General features: G+C 45.6%; 1 protein-coding gene across 1 annotated transcript in view; it reads right to left on the bottom strand.

The window, feature by feature from the left end:
* Positions 1–301: 301 nt before the first annotated feature.
* iqsec2b (IQ motif and Sec7 domain ArfGEF 2b) overlaps positions 302–12687 on the bottom strand; it is a 28839-nt gene continuing 16453 nt past the window's right edge. Inside the window, exons 2-14 of the mRNA XM_076740387.1 lie at positions 10729–11017; positions 10291–10608; positions 7893–8947; positions 7645–7806; positions 7250–7372; positions 6956–7122; positions 5488–5627; positions 5260–5385; positions 5059–5158; positions 4802–4963; positions 4428–4622; positions 4122–4171; positions 302–3800 (exon numbers count right to left, since the gene is read on the bottom strand). Of these exons, the coding sequence (XP_076596502.1) occupies positions 2619–3800; positions 4122–4171; positions 4428–4622; positions 4802–4963; positions 5059–5158; positions 5260–5385; positions 5488–5627; positions 6956–7122; positions 7250–7372; positions 7645–7806; positions 7893–8947; positions 10291–10608; positions 10729–11017 (4069 nt within the window). The 3' untranslated portion in view covers positions 302–2618. The remainder of the gene's footprint in view (positions 3801–4121; positions 4172–4427; positions 4623–4801; positions 4964–5058; positions 5159–5259; positions 5386–5487; positions 5628–6955; positions 7123–7249; positions 7373–7644; positions 7807–7892; positions 8948–10290; positions 10609–10728; positions 11018–12687) is intronic.

The raw sequence follows: 12687 nt of genomic DNA, 5'->3' as shown, positions 1-12687 counted from the left end.
ACTGGTACTGCAATGCTGTCATTTGATCACTATTTAAAAAGCCCCTAGTAAACTTGGGGTCTCCCTATTTATTTATTTTTTCCCCCCACTTTTTTGGTATTATTCTACATTTGCAATCATACCGCTGAAAAACTATTATCTTAAAATTCTTTCATTGTCTTTAATTACATGTAAATAATTAATATTTATTTTCATCTTGCAAGGTTAGCTGGTATTGTTATTCCATAACCAGTTCATTATTGAGAACATTTTAATGGTGGAGGCAGGTGTGAAGTTATATAAAAAGTACACACACACCAAATCACTGCAAGGACACTTTAATTTATCAGAAGCAATAAATATTCACATCTCAATTCTCTATTCTTTCAGTACACATAATACATACACAAAGAAAAAATTGAAATCATTTGTTTAAAATGATATCAATAAGTGCACTGACATATAAACTTTTTTTAGGCTTCAGTTTATAGCATGGTAACTCATTCTCTCACCTTCAGTCTGAAATAATAATAGTAAAAGAAAAGAAGTCAGCATTCAATTTTGGCCAACACTTCCTATCCTTGTCCTTCATATATATGTACATACTTAGTGGCATCACATGCACGCACCTGAATACAGAATGGGAGTAGTTCATCCCATAGTTATGATAAGAAGCCTATGTATAGTATAATATGTACATTCAGGTTTATACAGTACAATCTATTCAATAAGTGCAGATATATTCATGCAAGAAGAGTCAAAAAAAAAAGAACACCATCAAAAGAAAAGGCTAGCCAACACGCACTTATAAAATCTTTAGCTGACATTCTTGACTCTCTCCAAACCTCCTCAAAATCCTTTTCTTGAGGAATCTTCTTGAACTTTGTCGTGTCTTTCAGTAGCTTGTTCCATAGACTTTTTTTTTTTTTTTAAACTCTGTGCTCACTCATTCATTCTCTCTTAAATCAGAATATATGTAGTTTTTCCTTGGTAATTAATGGCACTGAAGGTAAACCAGTGCTCAATTACAACCTCAAAAAAAAAAATGCAGTAGCAAAAGGGGCCACACTTACACGAAGCCCACAGAAAAAAAGGGGAAATACAGTATGTACCTGTAGGCTTTTTTTACATTCTTGACTCTTGTTGTGTTTTTAAACAAGAAGCCCTCAGCAGGATGAAAATGTACTAAGAGATTTCTAAAAGTGGCAGGAGAGGGAGGATAAGAAGAAGGCCATTTCTGACTTAAGACATCACGTGTGCAAAACCACAAAACCTCATGTAAAAGCGTGCTTCTTCAAAACACAGAAAAACACAGAATGACTAATCCGATGACTGCGAGGAAGTCAGCATAGGTGCCCTGTATGATTATGAAGGAATGACATCTTCCAAAATCCAGGTCTTTCTCCGTTCACTAAGTTCAAGTTTTGTTGGTCAGCCCGTTTGAGAAATTGTGCACCTGTTTGCTCACATCGAACAAAACATAAAAGGAGGAGTATTGTTGGTGTTCAAATCAATTTGAACAAAACTAAACCTCATTCATTATTTTCAACAATCAATAATACTAATTATTAAAAAGATGAACTAAATGGAAACCATGGTACAATGGAAATAAATCACACTTCACATATCAGAACGCCCTCTAGTGGCTATGGCAAACTGAGGGAATTTATATGTGCATATACTCTCTATAACCATGTACAAACATCTGCTGATATAATTAATCACTGATCAAAACAATTATTGGACAATATTCATCATACTCATAGCAGGTATATTATAATATCGATAAAACAGCAAGAAGCTTCAGAAACATTCAAAATATATTATTGATTGTATCATTAATTCCCATACCCCACGAGGAATGCATTGTAAAGCCAGGCGGCTCCTGTTGACATGTAAAAGACCATTAAGCAAAAGACTGTCAGGAAACCGTGCACTGGTTTTAGAAGTTTAAGACAAAGCAACATATCTGAGGTCTTCTTTAGAAAAAAAAAAGAAAAGAAAAGAAAAGAAAAAGATGCCTGTCAGCAAAGCAGAACCTGCAAAAATGGACGGGGACATCATGAAGCCAAGTAAATTATTGCAAAGTCAAGGGACATTTTTTGCAACTCTCTGCTCTGTTTTTAATGCCAAACTCTGCTGGAATGCATTTGGTGGTTTAGTCTTTATTTACATCCCCGTGTAAGCAGCTGGATATATATGGTCTCCGTTTTTCCAGTGTCACATTATCACATGTTGGTACTGTACATGTAAAATAGTCTCATACAGACTCAACTAGACTTCAAACAATTAAAACTGAGGCAATATACCTAGATATAGATTTAGTTTCATCTTAAATTATATGGCTATAGACTTTTCTGATATTGTGTATGGACATGTGAGGAGTGTTTGTTCATGTGCATATGTATGTGTATCTAGGATTCAAAGATGTGTGCACGTCCTAGCTGTGCTTTTTATCTCCACTTACATATGTGGGAAACGGAGGTGAAAGTAACAGAGACGAAGCAAACTGCGTTTCCTCTTGTCACTAGCGCTGCTGCTGTTACTCTCTGTCCTGGCAGACTTGGTCCTAGCCCTCGCTCTGCCACCTTCCTCCATTCTATAATCTGACCTCTGACCCCTGGGGACCCACATCCTGCTCACACCACGGTACTTATCCGGTTGATAGGCTTGGATTTGGAGCTGCCCCCTGTACCTGTCGCTCCAGCCCCCGTCACCTGCGGCCCCTGCTGAGGCTGCCCGGGGTGCTGGGGGGGGAGAGGGGAGAGAGGTGTAAGAGGGGTAAGGGGGGACGAAGGGGGGGGTAAAGGGGAGTGTGGTGGGGGAGGGGGGATGGAAGAGAGAGGAGGGTACTGGGGCAGATACGGGGCGGCGGAGGCTGCGTGATGCGCATTGACGGATGCGGATGGCAGGTTGTGGGGTAGAGTGCCGAATATGAAGTGTGTTTGGTGGGTAGAGTGGCTGCCTGGGTGTGGCGTGTGAACGTGTCCGGGGTGGGTTTGGGAGTGTGCGTGGGGGTGCGGGTGGGAGTGGGACAAGGTTAGTGGAAGTTTGGTACCAGGGACGCCGCCCCCTCTGATAGAGTGTGTGGGCTGCACGTGATACAGGGCGAACTGTGGGTTCTGGGAGTGTTGGGAGAGAGGAGAAAGGGGGGGGGGACATCCCACCACCATGTTGGCGTAACGACCCGGAAGGCCATGCTGGGAGAGCTGGGAGAGATGGGCCAGCTGCGGGTGCTGGGCGTGTGGGGGGCCAAGCGGTGGACGACAGGGTAGTGGGCCTCTCTGTATAGTATGAGGGGGGATACCTTGCAAAGGTGGTGGGACAGTTTGGACGTGGTAGCGATGGTGATGATAGTAAGGTGGTGGGGGCTGCACGGTGCCCGCGTGACAGTACTGTGCGTGCAATGCCTGGATCTTGGAAGGCCCCCCGTCCAGCTGGCACAGAGATGACGGGGAGTGAGGAGGGGGACCTCCCGTAGTCGGTGGGGGGACAGGTGCGGGGAAGGGTGGCCCCGGTGGAATAAGGGGCCCTGGTGGTTTGGCGCGTTTGCTGCCGAATAGGGATCCCAGGAAAGAGCTGCTGTTGTTGCTGCTGCTCCCCCCAGGGCCGCTCCCCGCTCCTGCTCTCTCTACACTGCTGGAGACTCCCCCAACTCCTGTCCCAGCAGTGGTATGTTGCTGCCCCGGCCCACCCCCCACCCCCGTTCCGGGGCTCAGGATGGGGCGGTGAGGCCGGAAGTCTTCTGTTCCATAGCAGCCAGGTACCACACCTGGCACTGGATATCGCTGGTGAGGCTGTGGGCTGCTAATGATGGAGCCCTGGGAGGATAAAGCATCGTCACACTTTAGACAAATCACTGGAGGATTGCGCTACAGCCCGTCTTCATCACATCATCACACAGGACATATCTGTATCTGGAGGTGAAGGACATGCTTGGGCAAACATGAACACATACAGACATGCAAAGGGTGTTGGTGCAGGACAGGTACATGTGGACACACACACATGCATGTACAAGCACACCCCATTTATATGCACACTGCACAGACACTGAGTGTGTTCAGGAAGACAAAACACCAGTGAGGGGAAATGCAGGTCTATTAGAGGTTACAGATCAACGTCTAGTCTTTCAGACTTACTTCCATGGTACTGTCCAGAGAACCAACACTGTTCCTGCGACCACGTTTCCCTGCACCCCACCAGGAAGAGTCAGGTTAGCAAAGAGTGGAAGATTGAAATGAAGATTGAAGTTTGTTTGCATGTTTTTTTTTTTTTGAAAAGACACAAACTGCATAAGCTGTGTTTGAATGTCAGTGAGAGAGAAGAAAAGGGTAGAGTATGAGAGACAGAAAACGCAATCATTGCAGATGCCGTGCTACCCAATTCAACCCAGCTGACAGGAAGGAAATGGAATTGACCCCATCTCTGAGGTGCTGTTGTCTCACCTGCGTCTGATAGGTCCCTGAGAGATGAGCTGAGCGCTGTGCGTTTGAGACCCTCACCCACTGAGCAGTTGTCATCAAAACTTGTCCTTCCCATGGTGCCATTCACAACATCGCTTTTCACACCTACGCCTCCTCCTACCACTCCTCCAGTGAGCAGGCTGGGCCGCATCACACCTTTCTGTTTCTCCAGCTCCGCTGTAAATAAGCACAAAGGGCACCAGGGAATTTAAAACATGATACAGAAAAGAATAAGCCATATATCACTACCAGCAGTGCTGCGTTTCATGATAAAAAGAGCTATTGCTGAAACCCGTATAGCTCAACACTCACTAAAGTTGTAGTTCACAGTCATGACCAGTAGATGGGGTACTTACATTCAACTCTGTATTTCTCCATCTCTTGCACTTCAGCAACACTCTCCCTGAGGTCGCTAACAAAGCGGGTGCGGTCTTGCTGACTGGGTGCCATAAAGACGATAAGAACCTTCCTCTCCCCACCCAGGACTGCTGAGGTCAGACGGATGCCGTGAGGGTAGTCTGAGAGATGCAAAACGACAGAAATATAATACTGGACAACCATAGAGGGTAATTAAGAAAAGTGGAAATGTGCAGAAGGAAAAACGGTCTCTTACAAGAGTTCTGGAACATGTGCACTTGCATCTCAACCAAAGGGAACGATTGTCTGAAACTATAAGTCACTGAGGTTTTCTTCTTCTGGAAGATTTTGGTCACCTGATGCACAACATAGACGGGATGTATTTATCATACAACCTTTTAAATGAAACAGATTTCTTATCTGGTACGTCTGAAGAAGCGTTAAATGCGAGTCTTACCACCAGAAGGTCATTAAAGAGGAAGACCTCTCGTTGGTGCACTCCTGTCCTCTGAGGTCTGTTGGGGTCAGGAACCTCATAGAGCTGGCAGCAACACACCAGCCTACGATGGGGAAGGGAAAGCACCTATACAGACACATACAGCACAAACAAATGAATTAATTTTGAACTAGAAGTGACAACCTACTACAAAGGCCCATATGTTGCCTTATTCAATACAAAACTAACAGGCTTCTTGCCCACAATGACTCGCTCCACTGCCTGCACTTGGGACACATGGTCATCGTTGGTCCGCAGCTCCCACTTCTGTATCCGCTGGTAGATCCCAACCAGCAGGTCCCTGGGTATATCCTGACCATTGTCTACGCCTTGGGTGGAGACAGGGAAAGGGAGGGGTTTAGGAAATGATGTTTATCAAAACTGCACTGTACAAATCACAAATTAGTCAGTGTACATACGACAATTTTAGCATCCGGCACAGTTTTCACGCAGTGTCACCCGTGTGATGTCTTTGGACTTGCACTTGTTTTTGAAGCGTCATCGTTTTTTAGACAATAATCTTTTCTTTGTTCTTTGTCCCTGTTTAGTATTTTTTGTTAATTATCAAAAGAAAGAAATAGGTCTTTGGGGACTTATAAGAAACATTCCTTTTCATCTCAGCTAGCTGGAGACGCATGTGAGTGTCTGTGTGATTGATAGCAGCTGGCTGCCAGACATCCCCTTTACACCCCGCATGAAGAAGTGTTTTGGTTGATCGGATTGCAGTCGGCTAGCACTTGACCACATGAATATACATGCAGCCAAGAAGCATTGAGGATGGACTGTGATCCAATTGGCCAAACCACCTCTGGAGGCGATCAGGGAAAAATTATGACCATGGTGAAGACAAGTGTGAAAGCAATTGCCCTTCAAATCCACATAACTGCCTAACACAGGCCTTGAGCTGTAGCCTGCATGTCATGGATAAATGGTGTGTTGTCAGTGCTGTTGACGAGTAAAAATGACAACAGCATCAGAACAGACTGAAGGGACAGGCATATTTACGTGCTGCGTAATGTGCTGCAACTCAGAAGCTAATGAGCTATCTAGGCTTCAAACTTACAACATTCTCCTGTGAATGTTTGTTTGGTCACTTGTTCAACAAGTTGAGGTGCATGACAAGAAGTGTGTTCATATTTGTAAGTTAGATAAGAGGGAGGATTTAACAGGAAAGTTAACGTGGGCAGTTGTTGAGTCTGTGGCTCTTGTGTGGTGTCGCTGCTGTCTGGCTCAGTGTGACCGCCTGCTTTGCCTATGATGTAACACTGACATTGCTGCTTTATGCAAGATTTGATGGCCTCTATCAAAGTAAGGTCCCTTGCTACATCGACCAAAACCAGAATGGTATAAGTGCAAAGGCTGGGGACACCATCATGACACCAAAAACATAACATCTAAATTTCTTGGTTGGTTTCTGATTTACAGAAGTGATTTACAGAGCAGATATGTATGCAGTATCTGAACAATCATTTAATTTAGTTGGACTTCGCCACTTTCACTTACTAATCTAATACAGCGTTTAGTCACACAGAGACAAAGAGGCATGTCTTCTTGCTCATAGTGTCCATTAAGACAACATATCAGAAAGACATCATTAATGCTGCCTATAACATGTTTCATAAAGTCATGTGTCAAGTGTCAGTGTGTCTGGGAGCACCTCTCAAATTCTTGATGAAATCCTCGAGTTTCATCTTCCTCTCGGCTTTGACATTGGGACTGTACATATCTGTGTTGAGGAGGATTATGGCAAAGGCCAAGATGAAGATGGTGTCCGGGTTCTGGAACTGCCGAACCAGGGTCGGATTACACACACAGTATCTCTGACTGCATGAAAAACAGAAACAGCATGTTCAAACATTTACATTTTGACACTCCAACTGTGAAATTCAGTGTATCCTTAAGTTATCTATCACTCAGAGCTTTCTCCCGCCGTTTTCCAGCACATACAAACCTGAAAGCCTCTATGAGCCTCTCCACTTTTTGGGCTTCTCCTTGAACTTTAATCTGAGCCTGGAATTTCCTGAGAGCATCATCCAGGTCCATGCCTGAGAAGTCCATCTCATCCACCACACAGCTGAAACACACAAAACAGAGGTCACAGTGTAACCTCTCCCACTGCACATCCTGGACACTCATCCATCCATGCAGATTGTAAGTCATTGCAAACCATGAGTGTGTGTGTAGAAGGTGTCAGGTTTGCCTCAAGCTTGCGTCTATTCAGACTAAAAATGAAATATCTGAGCTGAGCTGAGCTGTGCACATTTGCTGACCTGTATTTGGACTAACTTTCCTGATTTGTTAAAAATGAAATCCTGCTGCTTCTGCGCTTTTTGTTCCCATACTCACTCTAAAACATCCTTGTTGAATTGCTTCTGTCGGTTTCCCAGGAACTCGCCAATCATCTGCCTGCTGAGGCCCTTCCTCTCCAGGATGAAGCGAGCAATCCCAACTGGAGTGTCCGATACAAAACCTCTCTCTATCAGGTACTGGATCCCTTTCTCTGGCTTCCTATAGTCAATGAAAAAGAAACTTTCCATGAAACCATGAAAATGGACCCTCATATGCACTTTTGTTTATTAGTACTAGCGTCTTACTTGTTGAAGAGGTTGAGACCGATGCGGTACTGCCGTCTCTGTACCACATCACTGTTGAAGGGTGGGGAGTCCCAGCTGTGGCGGCTTTCTCTCTGGTAGGTCTGCTTTCCCAGAGGTGGCAGAGGCTCCCGCAGGCTGTCCTGAGACGAGGAGCCAGAGCTGCAGTTGACTGTCTCGTTGGAGTTGGTCGTGGAGTTGAGAGAGTCGTTGTCTCCATCCGAGCAGCATGGCTGTTCCAGACCACCGGGGGGCAGAGCTGTAGAGGAGGAGGATGACAGAGGGGTGGTAGGGGGCTGCTGGGGGGAGGAGGATGACGAGGGTGTGTCAGGGTACTGATGGTGGTGGATAGGGTGGTGGTGATGGTGGTGGTGTGCAGCCACCTGGTGAGGGATGTGTGTGGGTATGGGTCTGCCGGGGGCCCGGGTCTGACCCTGGGCAGCTGCTGTGGAGGAAGAGCGGGTGCCTGTGTTGGGTGAGTGTTTGAGGGTTCCCTGAGGGGAGCCAGCCCCTACCCCAGGCTCCTGCTCATAGACCAGCTGTCTGCTTAGAGATCCACGATCTGAACGGTCACTCATGTCCACGGAGCTGTCACTGGGCGGCTCAATCGTGAGGAGGGGCAGATGTGCGCCCCTGAGACGATAGTCCCTGCACTCGGTACAAGGGGTGCTGCGCCGACTGTTACTGCTACCCCCTCCCTCAGTGTCCCTACTGTCCTCGCGCCCTCCGACACCACCACCGGGGCCCCAGTACTCTGTGTCTGTGCTGCTGGGAGCCCGATCCAGGGACAGCGGGGATGACGGCATGCCATCATCCATGTAAAGGGTGACGTCGCTGTACGAGGTGGCGGTGCTGTCGCCATGCATACTGAGTCCTCCTCCAGCACCCCTTGCTCGTTCTCCCAAACCCCTTTGGGAGGAGGGGTTGCTGCTGCTGCTCCACACACACTCCCCAAAGTCTTCACTAATCCCTCCACCCTCCCTGCTGCCCTCCTGGGAGTCATCGCGACCCGCGCGGCAGGTAAGGGCATCATCTATGGAGTCAGCCAAGGACTTGACCTGGAGGGAACACGAAGTGATGCAGGACATCAGCGATAACTTGTTATTAAAGCACATTTGTTACACATATAAAAATAGATTGCAATTGGCTTTATCATAACATCGATCATCTACACCAGGGGTATTCAACTAAAATTCAAAGAGGTCCAGTTAGAGAAAATTTCCTAAAGCAAAGGTCCGGAACATCATAATGTCATAACGTTATGATTTGTGTGATATATATACTGAAGTAGCCTAGTAGTTGTATCAACATCTGCATGTAATCAACATCTGATCAAATAAAGAAAGTACAATTCAAAAACATTTCGACAGTATTTATTGTCACTTAACATTAAACCAGGCAGATTTGAATTTAAAAATGAAATAGAGAAAATAAAATGTTTTTGGAAAAATTGTGCATTATAAAAGAAAGTGTTTAATTTTAGAAAAAGTAAAAGTGAAGCAACAGCTTGAATATTCCTTTTTCTTTGTTAACTTTCACATCTTAACAGTCTCAACTAATTTGAAAATAACAGCTGAACAGTTATACAGTTTCTCTTTCTTTCCCTCTTTTCCCACTCTCCACACTTTTTGTTGTTCAGTGAGAGAACTGAGCTCGAGCTTGTCCTGCCAGGATTTTAAACCTGGGCTGGAATGGTGTCAAGGCCATCCTCATACACACGTGCAGGTGCTCATTGGTGAGCCTGGAACGATATTTAGTTTTAATTATGTTCATCGTGGAGAAAGCTGCCTCTCGCCCTGTATCGCTTCTTTCTTTTTCTATCTTTCTAACTTTCTAATTTTCTATCGTCTCTCCGTTCGCTTCTCACTCCTCATCTGACTGCAGTCAGAGTTGCTATGTTTATCGTCCGCAATGCAGAGATGCGACTGGCTGGGTAGCATCACGTGGGATGGCTTAACTCGCATGCAATTGGTTTGTGCGTTTCCTGAGCCGCTAAACCGGTGCCGTAAAGACTAGAAAAGTTGCGCCGGTTAAAATATAAGTGTCCCGTCAAAATTTGAAATCCCTTAATAATTTACTGGTTATAGGTCCGGGTCCGTATAGGACGATGTCTGGGTCCGGACTCGGACCGCGGTCCGCCTGTTAGTGACCCCTGATCTACACCAAGCTTTAAGAGTCGGGTGGTGCCGGGTATACCTGTCTAGATCAGAAATATCTTTAAGCTTTCTTTGCCCAGTTGTTTGAGCTATTTTATTTCTTTTCTTTCTGTTTCTTTCTATCACTGGAAAGACCTTTGAGACTTTCATGTCATAAAGAGTTCAATAAGAGTCAAATAAATGAACCTGAAAGAATGTAATTACTTTAAAGCCCATAACACACAGTAAACCCGAAGCACTGGTACCTGTTTGGAGAAGGAGTCCTCTAAGTGGGTGTAGTCTCCTGGGCGGTCTGTGTCGGGGGAATGAGGAGGCCCTATGGCCACGCTGTGGGTGAAGTTCGTCTGTGTCTGGGCCTGCTGCTGAGGCTGTCGCTCATCGAAGGAATACTGCAGTCTCATGTTGGACAGGATGATGCGCCGTGTCATGCGGCTCTCTGAAGCGGAGCTCCTGAGACGCTCAAAGTTCTTGTTCATGCGATACTGTCTGAATGCTGTCTGGATGGTCCTCGCTGCTCTGCGACTTACAAAGGAGCCACCATACTTTCTCTCCAGCATCTCCACCTGGGGAAAGGTGAGTGAAAAGAAAAACAAAGAAGAACGCAGATTACATATTCACCGTCCAGATGTCTTGCACCCATGACCCCAAGAACACAAATCCAACAGCACCCTCAGCACTGATACCTTCTTATCCTGCAGATCTGTTGAGAGTTCATAACTGTCTGAAAGGGCCTTGCATCTCTTGTTCTCCTCTTCCTCTTGCTTACGGAGGGCCAAACTTGCGGGTTGATGCCGTGTTCGCAGTGCCCAGGCCAAGCTGGCAGAACTGGAGGCAGCCACGCAGGAAGGGTCCCTGGATCCGGAGGGTGTGCTGCTGTCAGTGTAGCGTTCTGAGCCACGCAGGTAAGGTGTCTGGCCGAATGAGCGGTCTTTGTGGGTGCCTGTCTCTGGGCACTGGGACTCCCCTTCCACACTACAAGAAAAAATGAGCAGAAGCTTTTAGAATGAGTCATAAGTGGCTTGACAAAATGTCACACCAAACACTTAGAGACTGAATGAATGATTGCACACATCACCAAATTATGTAGAATTGTACTTAAAAGCTTCCATGGAAGGACTTACACGTAAAGTTTAGAACGGCGAGAAGATAACCATCTCATAGTGGAATTCATGGCGATCTTTTATCACTTTCACACTCCAATTCCTTCAAAGCAGTGCCAAAGGTCTGACAACATTCCTTGTCTATATTGCAAGTTGGTAATCAAAGAGACATAAAGGTCTCTGCCCTCTATCTCCTTCCTTTATTGAGTCCAGAGGATGAGTTAATATACTACTACGTTCAGCCAAGCCCACCTGTGTTTATGCATCTTTCAGTTTCATGCTTTCTTGTTGCCTCTTTCAGTCTTTTGTCTGACAAACACAGCAGCGATTGTACATTTTTAGGAGTCCTCAACACATTCTTCCACTGTCACATGCCAGCAACACCATTCTGACAGGTAAGACCAGGTTATGTTAGCCGCAGGTGTAAAACAGGCACTTTAGCACATAATGACATATCCTGAGACAAAACGCAATTGACATCACCTCCAAGATTATTAGACAGAAGTGGTAGCAAGAAGCTGATATTTGCAACCAAATCACCAAAAAAGTTAAGTTGGATTCAAAGGGAATAATTCCTATTCGCAGTGAGAATAGCAAGAACCAGAAAACTTATCAGGATTCAAGTAAGTCCAGAAATCCTCCAGTGTCCTGTTAACGCAGTTTTGCCCAGACAAAATCCACCCCATGTCAATTAGTCAGTCTGTGTTTGGGAGAACAACCACAGTCACATGCTCCTGCCTTCATTTCCTCCTTGACTTAGCCGCACCCCCTCCTGTCAGCTGTCCCATAACAAGGCAGAGAGTAGAGAGCCAGGGCCAGAGCTGTGTGTGTGGGAGCATTGCATTCAGCACATGAAATAGGCAAATCTTGATGGGAAAACATGGCTTGTGAGGTTTCTACCTTTTGCATATTTTAGACTTTGCATCACACGCTGATGCAGTGGACAAAAAAGGAATGAAATGCTGCCTTGTTGACTTTGACCATTTTTGCTTTGAGTGGATCAGCTCATGTCCTCCTCCCTGCCTCCTTGAGTTGTCTCTGTTCCACTGGACCGCAGAGACTTCCTGTGTTAGTGTTTAGTTGGTAAAAACAAGAGGAGGAAAAGGCTTCTCAGTCAACAAGGAAATAACTTGCAGGTATTTTAATTTGTTTTTATCTTGTAAGTGATGCTGAAATACAAACACCATATGCCAGCTGCTATGCCAAGACTCTGGAGTGCACAGAGGGGAAAACTGTGTACAATGCAGGGTCTTTCAGCAGGACATCCTGTGCCTTCAAGGAACGCATGACCCGGCTAAATTATTGTTGAGTCTAAGAACAACACTGAGGACAACTCCATTATGTTGCATAACACAAGAGCCCAGCGATAAAAAGACACAATTGTGACATCTACAGGAACGCACACATCACCACAGCGAAGCAAACTCCTAACTTTTAACAGCAACTCCACAGATCTTTACTTATGCAGTTTGCAGGAAATTCATCACAACATTACCACGCTTTGTTTTAGGGCAAATTAATTATGAGCAACAAGTTGTAGCA

This window comes from Chaetodon auriga, chromosome 10 (assembly GCF_051107435.1).
Source record: "Chaetodon auriga isolate fChaAug3 chromosome 10, fChaAug3.hap1, whole genome shotgun sequence".
NCBI lineage: Eukaryota > Metazoa > Chordata > Actinopteri > Chaetodontiformes > Chaetodontidae > Chaetodon > Chaetodon auriga.
The sequence above is the reverse complement of the archived record's forward strand: the minus strand, read 5'-3'. Positions and strand labels throughout refer to the sequence as shown.